The following is a 27,890-nucleotide window of genomic DNA, read 5'->3' on the forward strand; positions in this document are numbered from 1 at the left end:
CTCGCAGCACTTTATTTTACTGTCTTTACCTTTTTTCCCCAACGGCATATAATCATCATCGCGCACCTCCTATAGCAAAAGATCGGGTTAAACCATGGAGAAGTCTACGCATGAACCAACGGCGGACGAGAAATATGAAGTTTCGTCGTCATTAGAAAAAGGAACAAATGCAGATAATGGCGATACACGTTTCATCAAATCTCCTGAGGAGAGGAAACTGGTCAAAAAGATCAACTGGGTTTTCATGCCTTTGGTTATCATGATTCTGTTTGTCCAGGTATTAAGCTCGATCGGATGACGACAACATAAAATACACATATATATGGCGATTTAGGCAGCACTTTTCTTGTGTTTTGACGGTCAATGTTTATATATTAGTTCATTGACAAATCAACCTTGACCGTAAGCGCACTATTTGGCATTTACGAGGATACGGGAATTACGCACGACGAATTCGGCTGGTTAGGCAGTCTTTTTTACATTGGTTATCTAGCAATTCAGCTACCAAACCAGTATTTGTTACAACGTGTGCCTATCTCCAAGTACCTTGGCGTGATCCTTATGATCTGGGGTGTCACCTTAGGGTGCCATGCGCTCGGTAGAAATTTTGCCGAATTAGCTGGTTTGCGCTTCCTTCTCGGGTTCTGGGAAGGATGCACTTATCCAGCGGTAAGTACTGCAGAATCATTGTGGTACATTAGGTCACTATTTGTTCAGATATACTTACGCACATATAGATCTTTTTGCTTATTAGTACATTGTACCGACGTTCTGAGCAAGTTATTTGGTTCGGCACTATGTTTGCTACGAACGCTGCAGCCATCTGTATTGGAAGCATCATAGCTTACGGCATAGGACACATGGATGGTCATCTTAATATCCGTGCATGGAAATGGTATATGCTTCCTGCAGAAAATTTTGCTATCATACTTCAGCTACCTGCATCAGCAGACTGCATTAACCGTCAAGTTCGTTATCATTATTAGGGCCATGATTATTTTTGGCATTGTCACTTTCTTTTTGGGTTTCCCGTTCTATTTATTTCTTGCGGACAAGCCAAAGTCGCGATGGTTTCGTCTCACGCCTGAAGAAGAAAAAATTGTGGACGAGCGCACGCGCGACAATGCAGTTGTCCAGAACCGAGAAATCAAAAGAGACCATATTCTTGAAGCCCTCAAAGAGCCTCGTTTATACTGCTTTTTCTTCTGTTCCCTTTTCCTCAACCTCCAAAATGGTGCCATTTCAACTTTTGCCTCGCAAATTATTAACCGTATGGGTTTCAGTGTAAGTGAATATCCTTTTCCTCACCTAACACGCTACTTTATATTATTTTGAATGACGATGTTTTTGAACACATTTTACCTTTCATCACGTTCTCTCTAGTCATTGACATCGGTTATTTTGAATATCCCATATGGTGCTAGTATTGTACTTTTTGTTGCAATCGCTACTGTCCTCAGTCATCGCTTCCAGGAAATTGGAATCATAGCAATCATTAGTTGTATCCTCCCACTCCTTGGTGCCATTCTGTTGCTCGTTCTTCCACTCGGTCCTGTTCAGTTGCTTGGATTGTATTTGAGCACCACAAGTCCAGCTTACACTCTACTACAGACGTACATCTCGAGCAATGTTGGTGGATATACAAAAAAGATTTTCTATACGAGCGCGAACATTGTCGCCTTTTGTTTGGGCAATTTTGTTGGCCCTATTATGATGGTTGGCCACACAGGTAAGCCCATATCTCACCTCTTCACTTCACAAAAAAAATCGACGTCATTTCAACTCTGAACATTAACTTATTATCCTTAATGTTATCAGCACCTAGATATACTCCGGCAATGATAGGTTTTATTGTGGCCGACTTTTTAACCGCTCTCATGTTCTTGTACGTTCGTTGGTCTCAAAATAAGGAGAATAATCGACGAAAGCATCTCGAAGAAAAGGGATTAATTTCACCACCGCCTCCCAATCGCGAGTTACTAGACTTAACAGACAAAGAAGACTTATCATACCGATACCGTCTTTAGAATGTTTCTATTATTTCACTGTTGTAGTAGTATTTAAAGAAATGTATACATATCACCCCTATCTTCTATGGATATATGTCATCACTAACAAACTCTTATGTAATTGCTTCGTAATTTCCCCCATTTTAAATATATTATGTTGTCGAATAAAGATCGTTTAAACGTTCTATATGCTGTAATACACTAAAATAGGGTTTTATTGGTAAAACTTGAAATTTAAAAGTGAAACACATGTATAAGCGAAGATACTGCCAAGTCCTCCCAGGATTAACGATAGCTCAACATATTTATGATTTCAGCAACCAGTTAACAAAATAGAATAAGAATCTATGATATCATTATACTTCGGCGGATTTATTTTAGCAAGCATGGTCCACTCGGCGAAATGGCGGTACTGTACGTATTTCCTCACCGAGGGCAAAGTGAAATGAAGCAAACCGCCGTCGCCACTTCAGTGTTGTACCTGGAAATTATGTAACACAACGAAGTATATAATATTCTAAAGCAGTCTCAACGCAAAATGCAGAAAGTAAGCGAGCAGCGATTGCTTTATTGGTGCAAAAGCAAATTACAGCGAATGGATTAACAATGTGCTGTTAATACATATCAAAAAACACAGAGAGAAAATGGGAGTTATATGTATGATGTTTAAACTTATGGACGATAATCAAAGTGGAGGTCTTCAACATCTGTCAAATCAACGGCTTCTCTGTTTTCGGGAGATGGGGGTACCTGGCCTCCTTCCTTGAGTTTTTGTCTGCGTCTATTTTCAGCAGCAAGCGACCGACGCACATACACAAATAAGGCTGCTGCTAACACGTCTGCGACCTATTGAATTTTTAGAAATAAGAAATGAGGTGAGCGATTTAAGCAATCTACTAATACTATGCTGGTTATATACACGAACCATATATCCGATCATTCCACCGGTGTATCTTGGAGCTGTATTGATTTGAAGGGTAAGATATGTTTTGAAGAGAAGTAAGTAGTATCATGTTTTACTTCGTGTGCGTGGTAGAGGTTTTTCTTACCTTGAGTTTCAACCATCATCAAAGGACCCACAAAATTGCCAATACTACGATTCGATAGAAGGACTTTAACATAAGAAATCTACGGTATTTCATTTTCCAATAGTCTTTTTACCAATAGGCCACCAAATTACCACCGGTGTAAAAGATCTTTTTGGTATAGCCGGTAACATTGTTCGAGATCATCGTTTGGAGCAGCGTGTAAGGAGGTGATGTGGCGGAGAGAAAGATACCAACGAGCATAGCACCACCTGTTGGAATCACTGTAAGGAAAAGAGCACCAAAGAAAGATACTATGCTCATGAGAGCTCCAACATAGCCATTCTCGTTGAAGCGGCGACTAAGGGTTACGGACATAACCAAAAGAAGAATTGTACTAAAGCCCTTCGGAATGTTAAGCAAAATCGACTCGAGGTTCTACGGTAGTATGCAGCGGTTTAGTGATGGTGGTGGTTGTTAATATATATGTGAGCGTAACTATGCACATAGTTAGTAGCAAAAGTAATATGAAAAAGAATGTTCTAACCGTGAATCCCATGCTTTTAATAATTTGAGATGAAAAAATCGTAACGCATCCATTCTGCAGGTTGAGAAGGAATGAAATCGTGATATAGCAGTAAAATCTTGGTTCGCGTAAAGCTTCAAAAATGTGCTCACGCTTAATAACCTTGTTCTGTACCACAGTATTATCCCGTGTGCGATCGTCCACAATCTTCTCTTCTTCGATAGTGAGCTTGTACCAACGAGATTTCGCTCGATCGGGCAAAAGAAAGAAATAGACAAAGCCCAAGGCCGATGTGATAACACCCCAGATAAGCACTTTCGATACAAAAGACAAAGTAAATAGTGATGCCCACACATTATACATACATGCAGCTACTTACTACACCATTGCCAAGCACTGAGTCCATGTAAACCATCCATATGACCCATTCCGAATCTACCATAATAGTAAATTAATATTTCAATCACATCGTGTCATTATAAGCGACCACTTTTTGACTATCAAGCTTCAACTAGATCTATTTAAGAAAGGTCACTGACCCAATCAAGCCGCCAAAGCTAGTCGCAACAGAGTTACAGATAAACATGGTCCCAAACCATACAACCTGTTCGCTTCGTCGATAAATGGTGCTGATGAGCAAAAAAATTGCTATATGATGTAATAATAAGAGGTTATCAGAATACACACGTATACTTTTCAATTCATTGTTGCTTTTCTACATACACGGATACGTCGAAGCTTCCCAAAATCCGAGAAGGAAACGCAAACCAGCCAGTTGGGCAAAGTTATTGGCTTCAGCCATACATGCTAAGCAAGCACCCCACACGACAAGGATGGAGCCAAGGTATTTGGATATTGGTAGTCGCTGAAGAAAATATTGGTTCGGAATCTAGCAAAAGAAGAGGTTCGTTTAAAGATGCTTTGAATTTTCACTACCATATCAGTTTGTAGTAATTACACTACCTGAAAAGCAAGATAGCTGACAAAATTTATGTTGAGTTGATGTTAGTTTTAGATTTCAAGGGTACTTAAGGAGACAAGCATAATTGTAGAGAAAATCACTTACCCAACATAAAAGATACTACCAAGCCAACTAAATTCTGTGCCAGTGATTCCTATAATTATAACCCGTCATTGTCACCGTTACGATACATTTCAAACAAAAAACCACTTCTTCTTCCAGTGGTTACTAACTGGTATCCTCGTATAACCCAAGAACGGCTGAGAAGTTCAATGTGCTCTTATCGATAAACTACATGATACAAATTCTGTGGTATTTAGTTATACATAACTCTTCGCATCATCAGTATTATTGTCATGCTCAAGTTGACAATGCTGATTACCTGGATAAACAGAATCGCACATATAAACGGAACGGTAGCAAAATTGATTTTTCTAACCAATTTCTTCTCTTCCGGGGAATATACGAACTTGTTGCTTGCACTTTTTTCACCTGATTCAATATTCGATGATACTTTTTCGAGATCAACAGCATCGCTCACTTCAACAGTGGTTTTCTCCTCTTTCCCCATGAAAAGCAATTTCTGAAAATAGTTTTTTTTATGGAAGTGTTAAGTAGAAAGAAAATAGGAAAAAGAAAACGAAGACTAAAGAAGTAGTTGCTCTGGGAAAAATGATCTTTTTGATATTTATATCAGTGCAGAACTAATGTTCAGCAGTAATGGGCCACTACTGTACTTGGATGCTGCTATCTGCTCTTTTGTCGACACTATCAGTGTGTGCAATGACGCAGGAATGTAAGTATGTGTGTGTCCCTGTGCTGGGCAGCCCCATCACTTTGTATTCCACCAAAATTACCCACCTACTTATTCACATCTCTGGTATCATCAAACTCTAATATTTATATTATTCTCACTGTTAGCATCATATATCTATAGGCCATGACAAAGCTCCTGCATGCAATCAGCACAGTATCACTTGAAATTGAGCTAAGAAATGCTTGTTTGAGGGAGTCTGTATTATTTGGGACTACTGACAGCTTATTCTAGGATAACGTTTTTGTTCGTCTGAAAAGGAGAAAAGATAACAGAATAATGTCGGATCAATTGCTGTGAAAATTCTTGTGTTACTATGGATGCTGTAGCCATGACTTCGGCCGGTGCTGTGTTTCACACGACTTCATAATAGGAAGCGGCCCTGTCCGAAAAACCCCATTGCCGTCCATTGGTTGTAAGTTTTAGCTTGAGCGAACCACTTTGCTTAAGAACAATTTCTCCGTCGCCTCGGTGTATAATGGACCTACTCCATTGTCAACGACAGGATAAGATAGATATGAGTGAAACAGCAGATGACCACTATTTAGATTTTGTCTGTTCCCGCCTACACTACACACTCTGCCATTTTAAGTAATACAGATTTGTATTTTATGTTGCGTTGATACGTAACTGGCAATATTATTGATAAGCTGTAAAACACCATCGTGCTTGGCCTCTTTCTTTCATTATGAGCGCCATAAAACAGTAAGGTATATAGGACCATGTACACTTGTCCTGACCGGATCTATTGTCATTTGAGGTTAGAACGCTTGAAATTTAATTTTATATATCATATCGTTAATCTCCTATATACACTATGGCATGAAGTATATACGACTTTAAGAAAGCAAGCTTCACCGCTGCTTTAATTGTATCGATGTTATCATCAACTAGACAACTTCTATATGCTCTGCAAGCTCATTGCTTACATCTTTTTGCCCAAAAAGAATCGTCTTTCGCTACGAAACTCCAAAAATACTAATAATAATAATGGAGGAGCGCGTTATGCAAATTGAACGACTTGTTGTGGTTTCGAAAAATCTGGTGATCCTATATTTTTTCTACAGCTTTGGTAGCGCCTAGTCCTTTAGTTTTTCTGTGATAAGGACTTCGGTTTTTTTTTGATTTTGCAATGATTGCGATATCACAATCCTCGGAGGTGCAACTTTATACCAGTAGCCACGGTAGAAAACCGAGAGCCATATGTCTGTGTCATTAAACAAAAAAAGTGCTTTTCTCAAATGACAGGGACTTGCTTATACGATAAAATTCGTTCAACGTTACATAGCGTATAGTACGCTAGTATAGTATCTTTTCTTTTTATTACCCAGTATGAATTTATGGGATTGCGTACAACTACAGGTTCTACATGCTGGCGTTCTCGTGTAATTGTTGCACTATGTACTTATCCGACTGCTGGTGACAAAGACCGTCTCTGGAATAAATGAGAAGGGGAAAATCACACGCCCTGTAAGAATGGTCCTATTAAAGCGTTTTATCATGTATGGTGTAAATTGAAGCCATTAAAAATTATAGATAAGAATGATATAAAATACCGGTGTTACTGAACGCGATATAGAGGTTGTATGCTAAGAAAGATAATGTTGCTGAAGTTCATGTTTACAAAATATCAACATCCACCTGCCCCGCTTCGCTCGGATGAATGAGCCCCTCCGCTTCGCTCCGTGTCATTCAACGAAAACGCGTCGCAAGGGGGTTCCCCCCTTGACCCCCAAACGCCCCTGTGGAGCGAGAATGGATCAATGTTTTGGTATTAAATGCTTATTGTCTGTTTTCAAAAAACAAAAGCAAGATCATTGTGCAGTGAGAAGTAATCTATCATAGAAAGTCGTCAAAGTTGGATACTTAACTATCTCCAGCTTAAATGCAACGCGAAACTAAGTGTAGAAAAAGATAATGTATGTAGTGATATTTATTAGAAGGTAAAAAAGAATAGGCGATAAAAAGTATTAGAGAAGGACTTCATGGAAAACAACATTTCGGGTGTTTTGGCCTTGCTGACCCGCGATACTTGAGTTCTCAGGATCTAGCATGATTCTGATGGAAGAAGGGGTGTGGACGCGCGACATGGCTACATAAAGTAGACCGTGGTGTTTGAAAGGAGGTTCAGGTAAGTAGAGGCCAACAGTGTTAAAAGTTTGTCTCTGTGCCTTATTGATGTTCATTGCAAATGCCAGGCGAACAGGGAATTGGGTGCGTTTGAAGAGAATGGGAGAGCGTCTTTGTGATGGTGTTAAAGTTATGCGAGGGATCAAGACGATGTTGCCAGCATGAGTTCCAGTGGCTATCTCAGCTTCAAGTCCATATCGTTGGAGAGAGCGTACAATCAGCCGTGTCTTATTTCAGAGTCCACTATGGGTGTGCAAGTTCCGCTTGGCACCAACAGCTCAGCACCATCAACAATGCAAAGTAAATATTGCATAGACTGGCCAAGCTCGTTTGCATCATCGGTATTGGCAGCCTGTTGGACGCGCATGTTGGTATCAAGGTGGTGGATGATGACGCTGGGCCAAATGGATGAACGATTTAGACACTGCTGTACGATTTGCGAGCGAAATGCATTTGGTATCACAGGAAGGACCTATCACCAGTTTTGATGTAGATACTTTAACGTAAGTATTACCGCTCACTAACAAAAGAATGCAAAGTAGAGGAGAGTATTCAATGTTGAGTACCTGGCAAAAGTCAACACCAAGGACCATAGTTTTTCCACCAAATGGAACATCGGCAAGCGCGGGATCGTCGTGTCTCATGAGATCTTGGGTACTCCTGTATACGTTGATACTTGTATCGGTACTTGTATTCAGCGTGTTTAAAGCGATGGCACTTCTCGGATGATGAAGGATTTGAAGTGAGCTTCACATCGTGCTAATGACGGTTATTCCCTTGAGTCTTTCCTCGATGCGATACTCGTCTACTCACATAGTCATACATTCATGTAGATTTTCTGATCTGGAGGAGCCACACATTTCGGCGCGTCATAAACGTGAGAGAGCAATCTGATTGGATAGATTGAACTGGCTCAAATGCCGTGTTCATTACTACTATATAACCGTGCGGCCGCAGCAATCATGGGGCTCTTCTGCCTCCTCGTCAACTTTTCTAAACCAAAGCTATTCAACGCGAGTATCATTGGAACGGATTAGAGGATCGAAGAGTGAATGGTTATAATTGTGAGTGAGAAGAGCGTATGAAACCGGTTGTGAGTATCTCAAAATCCGTTTATCTCACTTTCTTTCATTTTGACACAAACCTTCTTCTCGTCTTAACCTGGTCCATCTCCCCCTCACGTTGGCTCTCAAAGCGCAGATGCAAGAGTAAGTACAGTACAATATGGAAAGTGTGAAGTGTACTCTGAGGTTTTGCATGTGGATGTGATATACGAAAGAAGATATGAATTTCGACGTGTCTAAAGAAGTGTGTGTACAGCATACAGTCGCTAATGTTATCCTCCTTTCTTCTCTGCTACTACTGTAGGATTCTGATTTTTTGAAATGGTTGGTTCGTTTTGTTTTTGCACCCCACCCTTAAGCACACGCAACAACTGTAAGTACGGTAGGGAATGAAATGTGAGCATGGGCTGGAGAGAAGTCGAGTGTCTGTTGGGGGTGCTGATGCCATGACGTGTCAAAAGTAGCTGCATTTTTGGAACAGTCTGCTTATGGTCATTCTTTCGCTTTATGCTGGTTGGGTTAATTGTGTCCTGCGGACAAATAACAGATAGTAAGTATAAGCAAAAGGGGACTTGAACATTGGTATGATAGGTGAGTAGGATGACATGGGTGTTGGGGATGACGCGTCAAAGGTGTGCAGTGTGTACAGCAGCGTGACGGGAAAGGGCTCCTGACCATGACGTATGCAATATGGCAGTCTCTCAAAAAAGTTTTCTTTCTCTCCTCCCCTTTCTTCTCTTATTCTTTTTTCAGAATTGGTCATCCCCTTCTTGCTTTTCCTCTCTCTAACTCAAGGCTCTCTTCCTCCAAGCCAAGGATGTCATAATAGTAAGTATCGCTGTGCTTGTGTTTGTCTTTGCGTGTTTGAAGAACCAGGAAGATGTCTGCCGTGACATGTCAAAAAGTGTATGCAGCTGCTCATAGATGTTTTCGTTTTTCTAATAGAGGATGGCTCTGCGGTGATCTGTTTGAACTTGGATTGGCTTAGACCCCATCTCTCTCTGTCTATAACTTTGCTGTGAAACGACAAAACAAATGTAAGTCAGCTTGGGATGGAGGAGGATGGTAATGCCGTGTCAAAAAATAAAGATAGCACAGTGGGTGCAGCCCTCTAATAATCTTTTTTTTATCCAGCTAGAAGAAGTGTTTCTGTTCTGGCTGTGATTCTCTGCTCTACACTGGCTGGGTGTTCGGTTATCCTGTGTCTCATCGTAGAAGTATGGGTAAGTATAGCACGATAGAATCTTGTGTGTGTGGTTTGACAGTTTCCCATTAACTATTCGTCTCTTTTGTTTCTCGGAATGGCGGTAGTGCACAGACACCTCCAAGCTGGTCAAGATTGATGCTCCACTGTCATCCCGCTCCTAGAAGCCGACCTGTCAAGTAGTCTATCGGCAGTGGTCAAGATCTATCCATCCATCTGGACGGTGGCGTGTGCTTTTTGCTTTGACTTGGACCTGAGGAAGTACTTAAAAGCCTCATCTTCTTCTTTGCGTTCTTTATATAATTTATCCCCCTTCCCCTCCTCCCCTTGCTCTGACCCAGGAAGTCGTTAAAAGCGTCTATTGCGTATTTCATATAGTTTATCCCCCTCCCCTCCCGTCCCCCTTTGCTTTTCTCTCGCAGTTCCTAGTAGCCTCTGTCTCGACCCATCTTCGGATGTTGCATCGTTTCACGCGAACGGCTGTTTTTTTACTCAGGCAGCCTCCGGGCGTAAGTCCTGCTTCATTTTCAAATTCCCCGAGCCCACGGGTAAAAAGTGCGGCCGAGGTCCCCCATGAATTTGGGGAATGCTTTGCGTAAGTATTTACTTTCTCTTTTTCTGTCTGTGAATTTACATGGATGAGAGTTTCCTTTTTTGGATTTTTCAGCTAACTTTTAAAGATTTTAATAATAAAGAAGATGATACTGTAAAATAATGCAAACTGCCCAAGTTAATACCATCATTTTACGCAGTGTATGGCACAGGTTGTTCGTTTGTAATCCCAATTTTTATTGATGGTAAATCGAAGGATACAAAGGTACTGTTCCCAAAGATGCAAAGTTTTGATATCATTAGTACGTATAAACAAATGCCAAATCCTCTTTATCAGTAAGATCCAATTCGTCTCTGTCGTTTGGCGGCGCAAGTGGAATCCTTCCTCCACTCTTCAACTGCTGCCGACGTTGATTCTCTCGTTTGTGCCACCAATAAACGTAAATGAAAAGAGTAATTGCGATTGCATCTGCGATCATATATCCGACCATACCACTCGTGTAAAATGGCGCTTCATTTTCTCTCATGAATAATGGGCCAACAAAGTTGCCTATACATATGGCTACGTAAATACACGCGTTGTAAAACGTTTTTTTCGTATATCCGATAACGTTCTTGGCACATGACGATTGCATCAGGACATACGCTGGCAGCATAGTAGATAGGTAGACTCCCAAAAGACGAATATTGCCATTATGGACGGTGGCCAGGATCAATGCTCCGATAAAAAAGACACCCACCATGCCCGCACCAACGCGACATGTGTCATTGTATCGCTGACTGATATACCCAGCTATGACCATGAGGATAATGGCGCTCACGCCTCTAGGCACGTTTAAGATGACAGAATCGAGTTTCTAGAGCAAGTATTATCACGCGAAATTTAAAGGTTTAGCTCTTTTGGATTATTGCCTGTTGGGAATGACGTCAGTTCTATTAACAAACAATAGCAACAGTAACATACCGAAAATCCGGAATCGCGGAAAATCTGGGAACTGTACAAGGAAACGCAGCCATTCTGTAAGCATAGCAGCAGCGCGATAGAACAATAGCAGTACAATCTAGTTTCTTTGACTGACTCCACGACATGCGATAACTTGAACAGTTTGTCACGAACCATGCCTGTGTCACAAACACGTTCCTTGACGATCTCCTTTTCAGTAGGCGTCAAACGGAACCAGCGCGACTCCTTTTGATCCGGCAAAAATATGAATACGCAGACACCGATGAAGACCGTGACGATTCCCCAGATGATGAAGTTCCTATGCAAAGTACAGTTTAGTTTTTGATATAAGCTGTTAGTCACCAGTAAATGAGACAACAATTTGTCACTATAATAGCGCCATCGTACCATTTCCATGCGCTTACACCATGAAGGTTATCCATATATCCGAATCCGTAAATGATCAAATGACTAAATATAACGGCAACTTCGCTAGAGAGCTGCATTGCTGCAATGCAAATTGTTTGCTCCCTTCGCCGAAAATACAAGTTGATCACCAGTAGGATCGTTGGCGCACTCGTTGCTTCCAACAGTCCTAGCAAAAACCGAAGTCCAGCGAGCTCGGAGAAATTTTCTCCGAGTGACATGCACATCAGGACTACACCCCATAGCGCAACTATAGAATAATAGAAGAGAACAAAAGTGTTACTACATCATGTTGCTGCAGCATTACTCATATATGTAGTGCTCTCGACTTATATGACCGGCAAATCAATTTCTAACAACATACTTATCGTTCCAAAATATTTGGAAACCGGCAAACACTGGAGTAAGTAAGTGTTGGGAAACTATTATCCCAATTAATGCGGTTAGGATGACACCAAATAATCGTACATGCAGCATGACACCTTTTACTAGTTTTTGTTATCATACATGCCTGAAAGACTAGAAATCCCACAAAGAACACCGAGCCGAGGAGACTAAACTGATCATGAGTGATCGAAGCATCTCTGTATATCCCCATCACACCGGCAGAATTGAGTGTAAATTTGTCAGTGATCTAGGTGTACTACTACGATAAGTTTTTTTGCTATCATATGCGCAACAACAATCTTAAAATCAGAAATCTCTTGGGCCAAAGCAAGCATACTTGAACATATTGAACTGTACAAACGAGCGGCATGACTGCAAATATAATTTTTTTCAAAAGCTTTTTTTCTGCTGGCGTATACGCTCGTAATCTTCTCAGCGGTTCGGCGGCTGTTTCCATAGCTTCGGTTTCAAGTGGCTCATAAGAAGGTGGCAGCTTGCCACCTGTACTTGTTTGTTCTGGCTCTCTGATAGGTGACCTCGTCGAGGATTCGTTGCAGATGTCCTTCATGACTAGTGTGGGGAAACAGCAGCACGGACGATGAGGAAATAGTAAAGAGGAAGAAAAAAGAGAAAATGCTTGCGGAGAAGATAGGACAGCATGCATATGATATTTGACCAACGATCAATTTACCGTTCTTTTGATGCAGGATTTACATATGCAATTCTTCATCAATCATACACTTTTTTGCAACGAACTCCACTACAACTGATTGGAACGAGGCGTTCCGGCTGTAGTGATGGATCATACGAACAAAAGAAACATTATATACAACGATTCATATATAAGTACACCCGAACCAAGCTCACTATTACGATTCCAGAAATAATCATAGAGAATAAAGAGAGTTCTTAACGATAATATAAAATCTACATCTGTGCAGTATTGTTGTTTGGGAAAGCAACATAATAACAAACGTGCATTTATGCAATAACTTTTTGGGAAGAAGTGATGGCAGCCTACGGATAATTGATACCCAATCTTCCTTAATTTTCTGCTTTTTTGATGTACATATTGCTGTGAAAACAAAATTTGCGATGCAAGCCACTATATTTTTCACAAAGCAAAAGAGGCAATAGAACTCTGAAAAATGGACATTGCTATAGATGCTTCATTCCATGTAGCTTCAATAGTCGTTGTATATGCAAAATGAAGTTTCAATAAACGTTACTAAGAACAACGGAGCGGATAAGATTACCATACGGCATTCTTTCTAAAGTTAAAGGTGCGTTTGCTGAAATACAGGCAGATGTACCAGTAAAGAAAGTCGTAAAAAGTCCTTGGTTTTATATGAGGGAGACGGCCGTCCAAAGGAGTTATGCAAAAAAAGTTAAAATATTTCCTGTTACAGTAATAAAATTTATAAGAGCCATATATGTAGAAGAAGGAACAAGAACTTTGAAACTTTAACAGAGTTGTAATCGTGCTGGGCATCAAGTACTACAGTATAGGTAATATGAGATATATGAAAGAAGATGATAATAGCATGAATGATGCTTGTATTGCACGAAAGAGTAACTAACTAAACTACGACTTTAAATCCAGTTGTTATCTGCATTGCTAAGATGCTTTTCCTGTTTGTTGGTATTCACTTGCTCCTTGTGCTCCTTGTGCTCCTTGGGCTCCTTGTGCTCCTTGTGCTCCTTGTGTTCCTTGTGCTCCTTATGCTCCTTGTGCTCCTTGTGCTCAACCTTTTTTGATTTCTTCGCGGGCTTTTCTATTTCCTCCTTTTCGACCTCCTCTTTTTCGTTTTCCTCCTTTTCGTTTTCCTCCTTTTCGTGTTCTTCTTCATTTTCATCGTTGTCGTTGTCGTTGTCATCCTTAACCTCATCCTCATCGTCGTCGTCGTCCTCATCCTCATCCTCATCCTCTTCATCTTCGTCCTCCTCGTCTTCGTCCTCCTCATCTTCGTCCTCCTCGTCTTCGTCTTCTTCTTCTTCGTCAGGCTCGTCCTCATCTTCTTCTTCTTCATCAGGTTCTTCTTCATCATCTTCTTCATCTTGAGCTTCATCTTCTTCATCCGTATCTTCATAGGAAGCTTCGTAGGAAGCAGGTGCCGCGTAAAGCTCCTTCATCTTTGCATTGTGCTCAGCATGCAAATCGGTCAAATGTGCCTTGTGCTCCTTTTCAGACGAAGGCTCCATAGCACCATCATCAGTAGTCTGCGATTTTGCTTTGGAGTGGTGTTTAACGTTTTCATCACTGGCTTCATTCGCCTTTGTTGATTCGTTCGATGATGATTGGGCTGCAATGGCCTTTTCCTTGTGTTCTGGTGCTGCCTTGGATTCGGAGGTTGTCTTGATATCAGCGGATGACTTGTCCTCAGATGCCCCTTTCTTATGTTCGGATTTTTCTGTTGCCTTGTGTTCAGTGGACGCCTTGTCTTCGAAAGAATTTTTTTTAGGCTTGGCTTTTTCTTCTGCCATAGGGTCAGCAAACGCCTTCTTGGATGAAAATTCTTTTGCCATTGCTTCTTGAGCTGCCTTGATCTCGGCTTCAAGGTCATCCTCCTCTTTTTGGAATACGTCTGCGTTGGGATTGTTCTCGGGGGCCTTTTTGCCGGCATGATCATCCGATTTTTCCTTGTCAGAATTTTCATTGTGTAAAGCCTTCTCGTTCTTCTTAGTGTGAGTAGACGGTTTATGATGGTGCTCATTAGGAGCCTTCTCGCTGGTAGCACTGTCTTCTTCCTTGGTTTTGGAGGCATGCTTTGCTTTTCCATCCTGCTCGGTCGCTTTGCTTTCCGAGTTATGGTCTTTGTTGCTGCTATCTTTGTGCTTAGAGGAGCCTTCATTTTCCTTTTCTCCTTCATCTTGCGTGGGCTTGTGATGCGTAGAGGGTGGCTCTTTCTCAGATGGAGTATCTTCGTCAGCACGACGCTTGCTCAATACAGCCTTCAACACGGTATCTTGATCTTTGTCATCTTTTTCGTCTTCTACGTCGTCATCGTCAACGTCGTCATCGTTATCATCGTTATCATCGTCATCGTTATCGTCGTCGTCGTCGTCGTCGTTGTCATCGTCGCCATCGACTTCCTCTTTGTGGTGCTGCTTTTTTGGTGGTGTCTGTTGTGGTACCTGATCGTAAGGCATGCCTTCTTGGACTGGCTGCTGAGCTTGCATGTTTGTTGCACCGGAAACAACATCAGTTGGTGCCTGACGCTTGAGACCAGGAATGCTCAACTTCACGTCATCAGACGGTTTCGACAACGAATTTTTATTCTCGTCACCATCGTCTTCATCATCCTTGTCACCGTCGTCATCTTCTTCGTCGTCGTCGTCTTCGTCGTCGTCGTCGTCGTCTTCTTCTTCTTCATCATCATCATCATCGTCGTCGTCGTCGTCGTCGTTGTCGTTGTCGTTGCCATTATCGTTATCATCGTCACCCAAGTTGCCCTTTTTCTTTTCTTCTTCTTCTCCGTCGGCTTCTTCAACGCCATCTGAGCCATGCAAAACTGGGCTTGGGTGCCTAGTGTTTTGTGAGCTTGTGGGATCTTGGATAAGGAGATTGCCGAGGATATTAGGTGTTCCAGGATTAGTAGCAGGTGCTGGATCGAGGGGCAAGCTCTTGACTACGGAAAGTAGTGCGAGCGCTGCAATGGAAAGTGACAGAAATTTTGGTGGACGCATAGTGGTACGTACAGCTTATTATAGCCAGTATAATATAAGAAAATGATATAAGGATTGGAAAGGGTATTTGGGTAGAATTTAATAAAAACGAATGTAAAGGGAAGTTATGTCAATTTCACGTCAAGGAAAAAAAACGAAGAGGAAGAAGATGATAGTATCTTTATATACACAGATACATATATATATACTCTTCTATTAATATACCACGTAAAGGAGATGTTGATCCAACTCCCTATTTTCATATATTGCGTGCTTTTTTAGATGGAGGAGGACATTTTTTGTGAAATTTCATCAAATTGTTTTTTTCTGTTCATTTATATTCTAATTACCGATAAGTATTACTGTGAATGAACATCAAATCCCGAGCTTCCAGTATAGGCTGTCAAACTTGCTTAATCTCCAGACGTTCTGAAATATGGCTGGGATATTTGCAAAAGAAGAATTGTAAACTTGCTACTGCTTTTTGTGCAATTGTTGTCCCCGAGCTTGATATGCCAACTGCAACCGAAAGGGGCTGGCTCGTGCATCTTCTTTCTATCTAGATTGTATCCATGAAGTCTATGCCGTGCTTTCTAAATACATACTGCCCGAGACATGATGGTTAAAATGGTAATCGATCAACTCCTTAAATGATGGATGATTATAAATGACAAGCAGGCATCATCTGGTTCCCCGCCCCCGAAGAAGAATACAAAAAGAAGGGGGTTGAGGTCGGAGAACGATAATTCTTGTTCTCATGCATAGTTTTATAAACTGCACATGCTACTATATGCTCCACTTCAAATATGCGTCTATACCAGTTGTCTGACACGGTAAAAAGTGTCAACTTAAAAAAGTTAGTGATCGGAATTACATAGCCCAAAGTAACTAATTGGTATGTATGATATGGGTACTACAAATATTTTTATTTTTTACTACTACTATCATTACTATCAGTAAAAAAAAAGCATATACTTGACAAAAGGAAATAAAAAAACGAAAATATATTACTCAAACATAACAGTTATCACAATGTTTATATAGAAATGACATATAGAAAAAATCTAGGGTTCCTCGAGCAGCTCTCTGAGTTCTTCGAAACATTCTTCGCGCGAATTCTCTTCAAGGCACTCGGTGATATCAAAGTCGATATCAAGGCATTCATCAAGTTCGGGATCGTCCAAGCAATGGTTGATTAAATCATCCAGGTCAGCATCCTCGAGTCTGTCTTTCACACCTTCTGGTGGGATCTTGACGTCTATATCTGGGATATCAACATCCTTTTCAGATGGCTTTTGATAACCTTGAGCTTTCTCCGTTCCTTCAACTCCATGCTTGTTTTCGGCAGTGTGGGCTTCGCCAGTATTAGCGGGTAAGGCTTGAACGCTAGCAAGGACGGCTAATGTAGCGAGGACAATAGGAGTAGTGAAACGCATTGCAATTATAGTGTAGATGAACGGTAGACGGATCAATGACGAAAAATCATGAAACCGAGCTTCTTTTATAATCGACGACGAGTGAAGCTGCATAAGGAGAATTTTAGACCTTCCCCTAAAATATCGTAAGGCGGGTAAGGCGGGCAAGGCGGGAAAGAAGGAGTTCTTTGTCTTTTGCTTGTTGGTCTGTAAGTAGCTACGTGCAGGATTACTTCATGTACGAAAAGAAAAAGATCCAACTAAAGAAAAAAGGCTTGGTAACTAATCATTCCAATAATGTAGTGCGTGATAGCCATCACCAAATTAGGGCTAGAGTATAAGAAATAATTCGCTTTCAACGGATTACGGTCATCTGTTGTTCTAAAACGCACATTGGCGGTTTGTATACGCCTTCATTCTTCTTCAAATCCTTTGGAGTTGATATGCGGCAAACAAAGTTTAACTGGCGACTTTGCCCACTTTGCCACCAACATCATGATTATATCGAACTAGCGCCGGTTGCTGATCCAAACTGGTCGCTCTCCGAATTCCATACAGATAAACTCAGTGCGACCAGCTTGTCGATCTAAGGGGTTTTCTCTTTTTGTAAGGAGATGGATGCCTGGTAAGCGTATAGCGTTGGCAAGGAGTCGGTACTGGAAAAAAAACGATGCGATGACCCTAATCTACGTAGAAGAGCTTCTAGGCGATGGGCGATTGAAGCATCACTTTCGTTAACAACGAACTATTTAGCAGTGTAAAGTTACTGCCATATAAATGAATTCACCTACACCAGGTTATCTGCGCAGTAAAGATACGACAGCAGCTCGTCCGTCCACTGGTCGATTTGATATAAGCATTTCCCATTCGTTGTTCAGGGGTCAGAAACAAGAAAAGAAATACAGCCGGTGAGATCAAAGTTTTCTTGCTCACTTGAACCTCCAACTGCATTAAGTACAATCGACACGACAAAGTAAAGTATACGGGTGCAAAATGCAATGCATGAAGTAAAGTACTAACCTCGCTGGATAAGGCTAAAGGCTTGTGGTATACAACATCACGAGGCTGGGTGCCCTGGTCTTCTTTTCTCCCTCCTCCCCCTCCCATCCTCCGCATGTTATGCCCGCCATGAGCTCAGTAACAACTTTTATTCTAGACCGATTAGGACTCTATGGTGGCTGTGCAGTACCAAGCATCCTATTTTATCTTCTCACACGACATGATACGGTCGACCGAAAACAACAAGAACAAGAACAACAATACAGCAACGACTTGCTTCTGTGCTCCGTGATTGTTCTGGAATTAGCCGTACCGATCCTTTATGATGCTCAGGGTGGCGACCAGATCGATTTCGCTGTTAATGCAACCCTTGCGAGCTTTTTAAGTTTTGGCATGGCTCATTTCATTCTCGATCGACGCAGTGCACCGCCAGGAACCCGGATTGAGCCTTTTTACAATGTCTTGTCACGGTGGAACAAACAGGAATCGAATGACAGTAGCTCGGTTACCCAGCAACAGCAGCAGGGCGACGACTCCACTGCTATGCGACGAGATGCGTTTCTGTGGCTCCTCAAGGGCTGTTTGTACGTTTTGATATCAGTGCCCATAATGTCAGCATTGGATGGGTTTTTAAGAGTATGCCAGGATCCCTTGCACGCACCCTACTTAAACGTACTGCTTAATGAAGGGCCACAGCATATCTCTCCGAGAACACTGTGGTATTACGGAGTTGCCGGTATTGCCCTTATTTCCCATGTTATCATCTTTCCAACCTTCGTGCTTTTATGGTATGGAGTGGAGTTGTCAATCAGAGCTATTCTGTTTCCAAACAGCCTCAAACAAAGACATGCGGCAGCGCGCGATTTCGTGCAACGTCCACCGCTATTTCAGAAACCTTGGCTTGCATCGTCAATTCATGAATTGTGGTCGAAGCAAGTATTGTGTTTGTTAATTCTTATTACTTTTTTGTTAGTAAGCTTGAGTAATTAGGGAGTGACAAATTACATATTAACTAACGTAATGATCGTTCTTGTAGACGCTGGCACCAAATCTTTCGATGGGCCTTTCAGGGACTTGTTTATGATCCAATCCGTGCTATGTTCCCCCAAAACAAGCAATTCGGCCGTGCTTTTGGAACATTGGGGGTCTTCGCTGTCTCTGGCTTTATGCATGATTATATATTACTGTGTATGTTTGGATACACCGAGTATGTAAATCGCCCCGGCATCGGTGGATATCAATCTCTCTTTTTCCTGATACAGGGTGCTGCAGCAGTTATATCCGCACAGAGTCTCTTTCGCGTACCGACTGCGCTTGGCAGTTTCCTGACATGGGGGTTCATACTTTACACTTGCCCGCTCTTCATTGAACCATACTTACGGATCGGATTACATCACCAAGCAGAAATACCCGGTTACCCACATTTAATAGATTCTCAGATTGTATCAGTTTGTCCATACGGACCCAAAATGGGCATTTAAAATGATAATAGATAATAATTTCTAGTTAATACAATTTGTTTCATACTTTAAAAAAATTATTGTATATTTAAAGGTCTAATGTGGCAAGAAAACAGAAAAATAATTTTATGATAAGGACACATAGAAAGAAAATTAAATCATTACGCGAAGACCGGTAGCATTGGCGCCAATTTGGGCAACCTCACAGACTGTACACAGTTTGCCTTCTGATTCCGGCTTGTATGAGGCATGGCAGAATGGACAGTCAGACTTGGGCGAGCCCTTGTAGATCGGTTCATAGGAAATACTGCAGACGACGAATGGATTGTATTGATCATACGCCAAATCAATTTCATCGTGCAAGTTACGTTCACAGACGGATTGGATTTGGCGGGCTTCGTCTGCTACGGTCTTTGGAGGAGCCAGTTCAAGCAACCGGCGCGAGAATTGGGATGCTGTACTAAAGTTCTTGAGCTTGAATGCCTGTTTGCTGGCCTGTCGAAGTGCAAGTTGTGAATGAGGTGTCTGGAGCTGGCAGTGTGTAAAGTAAGCGGCCATTTCGAGGGCTCGTTTTGGTTCCGAAGCTGTCAGCGTACGGCGCTTTTGTTCCAGAGACAAACCGACAAGGTACTCGCGACAGATATCGATGAGCTGGGCTACTTCGTCGGCATCGCTTTGACTAGACACCACCGTAAACAGGATGGATCGTAAAATGACCTTGAATTGTGTTTCTGCAGCTGCGAGACGACCAGAGGTGAATGCCTTGTACGCCGCTTGCAATTGTGTGGATACAATGTTTTGGAAATTGTAAACGACTGCTGGAAGACTTGCTCGCGAATTGGATTCTTCAGGATTGCGGCGCAGGCAGAATGATAGCGCAGGGTTGGACGCCAAGGGCGAGACTGTGACACGCGATGCTTGATATATAGATAAAAAGTATGGTTTGAGGGGTTCAAAGTTGACGATACCGACTTGACGGTTCAGAGCTTGCATTGCACTTTCGTAAGAACCAGAAGCGATGTGATCTGCTGCCAGTGGCGAGTTCTGTGTCCAGATATTGCTTTCGTTGGTGCCTGGCGTCGGTGCGACAAACTCGGCTGTTGCTTGTGCTGCTGCTTGGCTGATCTCAGCATCCAGATCTGCTTTGATATCATCATCCAAATCCCAACCGCCACCTTCTTCGCCATCGTCCAATCCATCAGCTCGTCCGTTGAGATCTAACAGGTCATTTCCATCATCCTGTTTGCTTGTTGAAGTTATACCAAAGTCGTCGTTATCGTCGTCACCCCATGCTCCACCAGCTTCTTCAATGTCTCCTTCATCGTAAGAGAAAGAAGGCGCTGCCACGGAGTTGACTGCTCCATTTTGTTCCTTGGCAAAAGCACCCTCGAAGAAGCTCTTTGAAACGGTCAGCAATGGCCAATTTGGATCCTCTAGCTGAACAACGGGCTTAGGAGGAGAGGGTAGATCAGCTGGTGTTACTGGTAGTGAGATGTCGCTCTCAGTTTTGCCTGCAGCAGCAAGAATGGCTTCGGCCTCTTCAGTGAGACCACGCGATTTGGCGGTGAGATACGCAAGAGGCACTGTGATTTGTAAGTCAGTTACACTGGTTAACAGTTTTTTAAATGAAGCATCCACATACATTGATCCACATCCTTGAGCAAGCGTGCACGTTCTGGGTAATCGCCCAAGTAAAGGGCGTTTTGGAATCTAGACATCGGGTCTTCGCGTAGTTCGGCAATTTTCAGCATTTGGCGCAAATTGGTTTCGTTACCGGAAGTAAGGTATAGGAACGAAAGACTATCATAGCTCTTGGTTCGTTGGTATGCCATCTCAACAACCTATTATTTCATGTTAGTATCAAGATTCGATTATAAAACAATATCTTTTTCATACCTTATAGTTGCCCTGTCTCAAAGCTTCAGAGCCGAGCTTAGTCCAGCACTCTGCCTTGTCCAAAGCCTGTGCGGTCTCTAAAGCGATGTCCAGATTACCACATTCCAAAGCAAGTTCGAACCGTGTCTGATTGTCTCTAACAAAGTGGAGTGCGATCTACAGAAATCTAGCGTTAGCGAGGTTACTGCTGCATATGACACAATTGTTCATAAATGTTTCTCACCTCTGGATAGCCCTTCTTCTGTAGATAAGCAATAATAGCTTGGCCAACCAAGTTTGAATTACGGATGATGTGCAATACTTCTTCGTATTGCTTCTTGACCAAAGCAAGCTTAAAGCGGTATTCAGTGGGATCAATAGTCATGCTTCTAGAATTACCGTCACGATCCAGGATGAAAAGTGTTTTGCCCTTGATACGGGTAAGGTATACGGGTTGATCCAAAGTGCGAATAATACCATTGTCGCTAATTTAGAGCCATATTAGTATCGTTTCAATCTAAACAGATGTTCTCTGTAAAACCTACCCTTGTGGAAGCGCGTATTTAATATGATTTAAGGTGCAATAGATTAAGACACCAGAGTCGTCCCATGTGCCGCTCTTGATGCGAATCGTTTCATGAATTTGGCATGCTTGCTTCAAGTTCTTATCGGCGAGCGTAATAGCTAATCAAAAGAATCGCAAGTATTACCATAAACATCCTTATTAGACATCAAGACATTTTTTTCGACGTACTATGCTTGTTTAGCAATGCAACCATTGACATATCCTGAGACCAAACGACGTATTTGACAGATCCGACTGGAAGTTCCGCGACGGTGCGTCTTTGTTGAATATCGAATAAGATGACTGATGTGGGTGTAGACATCAATAGGCTGTTAGCGCCTGCGTAGAAAATTTCGGCGACGGGACCAGGAGTTTTGAATGATTTTGTCACAGTGTTGGTCAAATCGCGGATTTGTATTTGCTGATTAAGAGTATCCAAAACGGCAAATCGGTTTCTTGCGATAAAGAGTGCGGCGTGGCCTGTTCCACGCTTCGATTCATCAGCAGGTTCCTTGAGACTACCAGACAGATTTTTTGGCAGCGGGAAAAGTTCGTAGATACCACCATCTTGAGACTATATAGTGAGAGTATGTACACCTCTTGTAAGCAATTGAACGTGTATCATTCCGCTTTGGGGTGGTTATCACATGCATGTTTCGACATACCGAAGTGACAAGCACCGCACGTTCAGCTGGGTTATATGAAAGAGTGCGTGGGTTGACGTATTGCGATCCCAACTTGCGTACGCTCAGAATCTCTTGATCAGCGCTGCTAGCAAGATCGTGCACATGGAGGATTTTATCCTTAATATAATACAGTTGGGTTTGATGGACTTGGTGGGCTGGTCGTTCGCGTTCAAGTTTAAAAACAATCAAACCGTTATCGTGACCTGCTGCGAACAGGTTGAGTTCGGGATGCGATGTGAGAGCCCAAAACCGATCGTGATCTCTACGAAAAGTTGCAATGGCCGTGCGCTTCGTCATATCCCAGACGCGAATAGACTTATCCTCGCCATTAGACAAAATGAGCTCGTGACGTGGATGGAAAATAGCGCTAGAAACATTGCTGAAGTGACCGCGGCAGCTATCTACTTCCCAAGCCTTGGTTTCTGTATAAAAGAAAATCAGCACCCTATGTCAATCTCCTTGATATCATACACATCCGATATTTACCACTCATACGCCAAAGCTTTACTTGACGATCATCCCCAGCTGACACAATGAGAGGCAAAGTGGGATGGAACGAAGCCCAGTTCACACCATGATCATGTCCTTCAAGCACATATTTCACCATCACATCAGTTGATCCAAATAAATCACTCTGTGGATTTTGTCGCGAAAATGGATCTTCGAAAGTCATTGCCGTTGGTGCCTGATTCTTTTTGCGCAAACCTATAAAGGACATTCTACTTGTCAATGAACCAGCTCTTTCATTGACACATATTGATCAATCCACTCCTTAATCTCCTCTGGTATTGTTCTCTTTGCTATATACCTGAAATATCCCACACACGCACGGTCTGATCCATCGAAGCTGATACAACAAGATCATTCTTGGGATGGAATTGCGCGCACATGACATAATGGTTATGACCTGTCAAAATGGCGATACAGCTTCTAGATTGCCAGTTCCAAATACGGATTGTCTGATCATCAGAGGCCGAAATGATCCATGGATGCTCAGGATGGAAAAAGACAGTTCTGACATAATCCAAGTGCCCGTTCAACGTAAATAAGCAACGACGCGTTTTGTAGTTCCAGACTTTGATTTTGTAGTCGTCGCCACCAGATACAAACAGCGGCTGTGTTGGATGAAATGCAATACCGCGCACAGGTCCTATAAGACAGAAAGCCTTGTTTAATATCCACGTCCAAAAATACATATAAGGAAAGCTTCCAAAAATACATGTTGTGTATATACCATCGTGTTCGTCAAAACGTTCCAACAGCGTCCCCATCCGATAGTCCCATAGCTGGATTGAGCCGTTATGCAAGGAGGCTAAAATCCATGGTCGCTTAGGGTGGAACGCGAGCCCTTTACATCTATTACTTTTGCTTTCGAACTATAGAAAAGCTCTTGTCAATATTCCAAGTAACGCATAAACTATATTTTGAAACTGATGTTTTCTCCTGACGCCTTCCAGTCCCAGCGTAGCCTTTTAAACTCTCAGACTCTTTTTTAAGGTAATCAGAATCTGTTGAGGCAAACGCAAATCCCTGAAAAGCAAAAACAGGCTTTCCATAGTTCGTGATGTTGGAACTGGTTAACTGAATTTGTTGTCATCATTACCTTGGTAAGCATCTGCATCTCGAAAACACTAATAAAACAGTTGTATACATAAACACGAATCAGGACAAAAGGATATGTTAGAATTACAAGCGAAATTCGAGCAGATGAAAGAGCTCTAGTATAGAAAACACGTACCCAACGCCTTAAAATAACAACTTAAAGAATGCGGACAGAGCAGATGCTGAGGTGTTAAGAAGTTAAGGAAAGGGACAAGCGTCGTGTGCTCCGCTGTTATAGTCGTGCGTCTCGAAACTGTTCTTAACCTCCGCTGTTCATAATCGGCAATCAACTCAGTTTTAGTGACATGATGACTAGATCAATCTGTCTGTCTATAGAAAGACGCTCTCCGTAGTTTGCAGCATACTGCGCGTATACGAATATTTCATACCATACATAAACTATGAGTGCAGCTATGTTTATCGTTGCGATAGTGCCATTAAGGTGCTCTTTAAAAACAACATGGATCATGACAAAAAACGTTAATGGATAAGATTTATGAAAGGTATAACGCGCTATAAATTGATGTCAAAATATGTACATACAACAGTTTGCACTTCACATGCGTCGCCGCCAACCACGCGACAACGACTCCTCAGATCCCAGCGGACTTGTCAGTACTGCAATGCCTGCACGGGTGATGACCATCGCGGCGTGCGGAAGATACCCCTGTTGCTGATGACTTTATCGATCACTCAGAGGAAAATGATACTAGTGGTCATTGTAGAGACAGAATATATTACATGCTATCTAAGATGCATCGATATGTGGTAGAGCGCAAGTTCTTGCAGGAGTACAGAAAACCATAAGGATTTTAATGTAGAAGAACCTTACTAACTTTGTGTCGATGCTACCACTGAAACAAGCCCCATGGACAAAATTCAACAATGGATTCTACAAAGCCTCAGAGTGTGATACTCTCGACCTGCTCGCATGACATCTGAGCCGTATGCCTTGCTCTTTCATTCTTTTTCGTTACTGGGTCTCATCGTGATTACCATCACCCATCGTTGGAAAATATGCAAAATCATAAAATGGTAATATGATCTTGCAGCGACTCTAGATCAATATTGTATAAACTCGCTAAAAAAAGACGAGAAGAAGCAATCAACTGATGCAGATGTTTAAAGATAATACGATTATTGCTATTATAGTAGTAGAGAATGCATGCAAGTGATTGGAATAAGGGACAAACAATATATAAAAGCATAGAACAAATGAAAAATGTTTCCTAAAAAAAGAAACCAAGTCGAAGTATCGAAATGAATGGTGCTGGTGGAAATGTGTATGTGTGTATGTGTGTATGACTGTGTATATTTGTATGTGGAATGTCAGCAGGAGATATGTGGCTGGATCAGTGAATGAAAGCATAAAAAAATGAACAAAATGTGCAAGCGATATCGATAACGAAAAAGAGATTCATAGGCGGCGTAATATCTAGATGAGCTTCAGTGAAGTAAGTGTTGAGATGGGTTATTGAATATAGCAGAGGAAGAATGCGATCGAGCAAGTATGCAAAAGTTATTGTGGCTGGGTATGATATATCTGAATACACCTCTTCGATTTTCGTGTAAAACGAAGAAAAGCACAATTGAGCATTTTATTTGAGAAACGGGCAACTCGGTCGCTTGTGGCCATACTTTCCGCACCAGGCACTATTGTTACAGGACACGTTAGTTACAATAATCTTTGTAAAATCAATCAATATAGATTTACAGAAGCTTGTTACCATTGCCCACCCTCGAGATTCAAAGGTTTGATGGTTATAACAGTTGGTGGCATTCTGTCTTCTTCGGGTTAAAAGATGAGGTTTTTTCCTAGCAATTTTTGCAGACTGTAATTTTAAGGGTTGGAGAGTTTTATTGTCGTTGTGTTGATTGAAATTACCTATCCACTAATGGACAGTTTGGTCTTTTATATACAGGCTTATTTATGTATTGTACCTGAAATCAGAGATGCATATGCTCCATGTATTACGTAAATATGTAGTTTATTCATGAGGGCTTTCTCGTGGTGTGTCTCGATTAGAGAGGAGGGGCCAGACAAGGCACCACAACTGTAAAAGATTTAAGAGAATAAAGAAACCCTGCCTTTCAGGGGAATCGGCACTCTCTGTTACATAGGAGAAGAAAGCATCAAGAAAGAGTGCAGATCAAAAGGGAACCGCTATTTTGAAACCCATGACTTTGTTAATTTGAGATTGACAATTATTCATCGCAAGATCTGCAGCTGGGTCATTATTTTTTTCCAACCAATACCTTTTCCTAGCACCAGCCGCTTGATGTTCCCGCTTATGGCGCGTGGAATAATGAGTGACATGGAAAATTGTCATCACCACCACCAGTCCCTCGACAACACGGATATGTTAAAATCTATATACAATTATTTTCTACATGAAATGTTCTCGGCTCCTCGGTTCCTGTGCTAACACGCGAGCCCTTAAACAACTTTTTAAGCCATATTCTCAGTTAGGTGTGCAGTCATGTTATTACTCCTTTCCGGGTAGGTTAAGAGAGACTGATCTTCTTACTGTATGCTGCGAAATAGAGTAAACGAAGAAATGCGTTTTCCTTTGTTCATCGACGTTAAAGTTTCGATCATAGGAACCCTGTTTTCTCAAATCCAGTGTATTATTCTCTTCGGATGTCCGCAAACTTGAGCTGCATGGATGTTTTATTCTCTAATTACCTGCTTATTCACATTAGAAAAAAAATATTCGAAAAGTATTCAGGAAATATTATATTCAAAATGCACGAAATATGAATATTTTTCGAATATTTATGAAACTCAGGACGAATATTTTTGATTATTCAAATAAGTTCTTTGTATATATATTGAAGCAAAAGAGTCTGTTGTAATGATCCACCATACGAGCCAATTTTATTGAATAAGTGTTTATCAAAACGCAAACGCAGATTACAACATCATAACCAAATACTGCTACTAAACATATACTTTCAATTATATGACCCTAAAACACGCGCTTTTCAGGACGTCCAGGGCGTCTCTTTGTTGCTGAGCTGTTCTGCTCGGGAATAGTTTCTCTCGCGGTTCGTCCACGCTGTTTCTTAGGTGGGGTAGCTTGCGCTACATGTATTTTGAATTTGTACGGTGTTTGGTTTAAACAAGCAAGTATAAAAGCTAACATTGCAAAGTTTACCTTCAGATCCCTCCACACTACTAGCATGCTTCCTTATACCCATCACAGCGGTCTGTAGATCAGTTGATCGTTGCTGTCGTTGTCGTTGTCGTTGTCGTTGTCGTTGTCGTTGTTGTTGTTGTTGTTGTTGTTGTTGTTGTTGTTGTTGTTGTTGTGGTTCTTGCCGTCCTTTTTGGCGACGCAACTTCAATGGTGTATCCTCCTCTTCCCTTGACATGTCTGCACCAAGATGCAGCTCTTCATATTCGTTCACGTCCTCAATTTCCTCTTGTTGATCATGTTTATCATTCACATTGTGGTTGATGCTGATGTCATATGAACTGCCGCTTACATCAAATTAGTTACTCTCAAATATTTAAGATAAAAGCCTACCTCTCAACTCCATCTTGGTCTTGTTCTGATGTCAAAGCCGAGCTATTTTGA

The 27,890-nt window shown here is 41.7% G+C and overlaps 7 protein-coding genes across 7 annotated transcripts; 2 read left to right on the forward strand and 5 right to left on the reverse strand.

Moving 5' to 3' along the window:
- On the forward strand, nt 1-2,181 carry BDB00DRAFT_804937 (major facilitator superfamily domain-containing protein). Its single transcript, XM_053122145.1, has 6 exons — nt 1-277; nt 379-669; nt 738-895; nt 987-1,284; nt 1,384-1,729; nt 1,819-2,181. Exons 1-6 carry the CDS (start codon nt 95-97, stop codon nt 2,025-2,027), a joined length of 1,485 nt encoding a protein of 494 aa, XP_052983790.1. The 5' UTR covers nt 1-94; the 3' UTR covers nt 2,028-2,181.
- A 500-nt stretch (nt 2,182-2,681) lies between these two features.
- BDB00DRAFT_756683 (major facilitator superfamily domain-containing protein) lies at nt 2,682-5,092 on the reverse strand (the record flags this gene model as incomplete). The annotated part of the gene is made up of 12 exons (XM_053118922.1): nt 2,682-2,855; nt 2,935-2,969; nt 3,059-3,102; nt 3,171-3,472; nt 3,582-3,874; nt 3,940-3,995; nt 4,100-4,208; nt 4,284-4,449; nt 4,521-4,539; nt 4,627-4,675; nt 4,755-4,812; nt 4,904-5,092. 12 exons carry the CDS (start codon nt 5,090-5,092, stop codon nt 2,682-2,684), a joined length of 1,494 nt encoding a protein of 497 aa, XP_052983791.1.
- A 5,492-nt stretch (nt 5,093-10,584) lies between these two features.
- Nucleotides 10,585-12,498, reverse strand: BDB00DRAFT_756524 (major facilitator superfamily domain-containing protein; the record flags this gene model as incomplete). Its single annotated transcript, XM_053118912.1, has 6 exons — nt 10,585-11,142; nt 11,250-11,547; nt 11,637-11,904; nt 12,019-12,076; nt 12,175-12,288; nt 12,379-12,498. 6 exons carry the CDS (start codon nt 12,496-12,498, stop codon nt 10,585-10,587), a joined length of 1,416 nt encoding a protein of 471 aa, XP_052983792.1.
- Nucleotides 12,499-16,686: 4,188 nt separating this feature from the next.
- On the reverse strand, nt 16,687-17,166 carry BDB00DRAFT_804963 (uncharacterized protein). The gene has a single exon (XM_053122146.1). It carries the CDS (start codon nt 17,141-17,143, stop codon nt 16,772-16,774), a length of 372 nt encoding a protein of 123 aa, XP_052983793.1. The 5' UTR covers nt 17,144-17,166; the 3' UTR covers nt 16,687-16,771.
- A 1,242-nt stretch (nt 17,167-18,408) lies between these two features.
- On the forward strand, nt 18,409-19,668 carry BDB00DRAFT_628045 (membrane bound O-acyl transferase family-domain-containing protein). The gene is made up of 3 exons (XM_053118082.1): nt 18,409-18,705; nt 18,810-19,053; nt 19,158-19,668. The coding sequence occupies exons 1-3, from the start codon at nt 18,579-18,581 to the stop codon at nt 19,600-19,602; spliced, it is 816 nt and encodes a 271-aa protein (XP_052983794.1). The 5' UTR covers nt 18,409-18,578; the 3' UTR covers nt 19,603-19,668.
- Nucleotides 19,514-24,531, reverse strand: BDB00DRAFT_628015 (coatomer protein alpha subunit). Its single transcript, XM_053118081.1, has 12 exons — nt 24,446-24,531; nt 24,311-24,338; nt 23,942-24,083; nt 23,516-23,857; nt 23,194-23,412; nt 22,687-23,129; nt 22,211-22,595; nt 22,002-22,140; nt 21,701-21,941; nt 21,478-21,633; nt 21,224-21,422; nt 19,514-21,164 (listed from the first exon to the last, which is right to left on the reverse strand). Exons 2-12 carry the CDS (start codon nt 24,326-24,328, stop codon nt 19,735-19,737), a joined length of 3,714 nt encoding a protein of 1,237 aa, XP_052983795.1. The 5' UTR covers nt 24,329-24,338; nt 24,446-24,531; the 3' UTR covers nt 19,514-19,734.
- A 2,631-nt stretch (nt 24,532-27,162) lies between these two features.
- BDB00DRAFT_804970 (uncharacterized protein) lies at nt 27,163-27,580 on the reverse strand. Its single transcript, XM_053122147.1, has 2 exons — nt 27,468-27,580; nt 27,163-27,394 (listed from the first exon to the last, which is right to left on the reverse strand). Exons 1-2 carry the CDS (start codon nt 27,508-27,510, stop codon nt 27,279-27,281), a joined length of 159 nt encoding a protein of 52 aa, XP_052983796.1. The 5' UTR covers nt 27,511-27,580; the 3' UTR covers nt 27,163-27,278.
- Between the last annotated feature and the right edge of the window lie 310 nt (nt 27,581-27,890).

Source organism: Zychaea mexicana, assembly GCF_025766255.1.
Source record: "Zychaea mexicana strain RSA 1403 chromosome Unknown BDB00scaffold_9, whole genome shotgun sequence".
In the NCBI taxonomy this organism is placed as follows: domain Eukaryota; kingdom Fungi; phylum Mucoromycota; class Mucoromycetes; order Mucorales; family Lichtheimiaceae; genus Zychaea; species Zychaea mexicana.

Coding starts and splice junctions, on each gene's coding strand:
- BDB00DRAFT_804937 (XM_053122145.1), top strand. CDS start 95: ATGGAGAAGTCTACGCATGAACCAACGGCGGACGAGAAATATGAAGTT. Junction 1,285..1,383: donor TTAACCGTATGGGTTTCAGT/GTAAGTGAATAT, acceptor CGTTCTCTCTAG/TCATTGACATCGGTTATTTT. Junction 1,730..1,818: donor TATGATGGTTGGCCACACAG/GTAAGCCCATAT, acceptor TAATGTTATCAG/CACCTAGATATACTCCGGCA.
- BDB00DRAFT_804963 (XM_053122146.1), bottom strand. CDS start 17,143: ATGCGTTTCACTACTCCTATTGTCCTCGCTACATTAGCCGTCCTTGCT.
- BDB00DRAFT_628045 (XM_053118082.1), top strand. CDS start 18,579: ATGTCTTGTCACGGTGGAACAAACAGGAATCGAATGACAGTAGCTCGG. Junction 18,706..18,809: donor TGGCTCCTCAAGGGCTGTTT/GTACGTTTTGAT, acceptor TGCTTAATGAAG/GGCCACAGCATATCTCTCCG. Junction 19,054..19,157: donor ATTCATGAATTGTGGTCGAA/GCAAGTATTGTG, acceptor TCGTTCTTGTAG/ACGCTGGCACCAAATCTTTC.
- BDB00DRAFT_628015 (XM_053118081.1), bottom strand. Junction 22,141..22,210: donor TGCATTGCTAAACAAGCATA/GTACGTCGAAAA, acceptor TCTTTTGATTAG/CTATTACGCTCGCCGATAAG. Junction 21,634..21,700: donor AGAAGAAGGGCTATCCAGAG/GTGAGAAACATT, acceptor AGATTTCTGTAG/ATCGCACTCCACTTTGTTAG.
- BDB00DRAFT_804970 (XM_053122147.1), bottom strand. CDS start 27,510: ATGGGTATAAGGAAGCATGCTAGTAGTGTGGAGGGATCTGAAG. Junction 27,395..27,467: donor TAGTGTGGAGGGATCTGAAG/GTAAACTTTGCA, acceptor AAATACATGTAG/CGCAAGCTACCCCACCTAAG.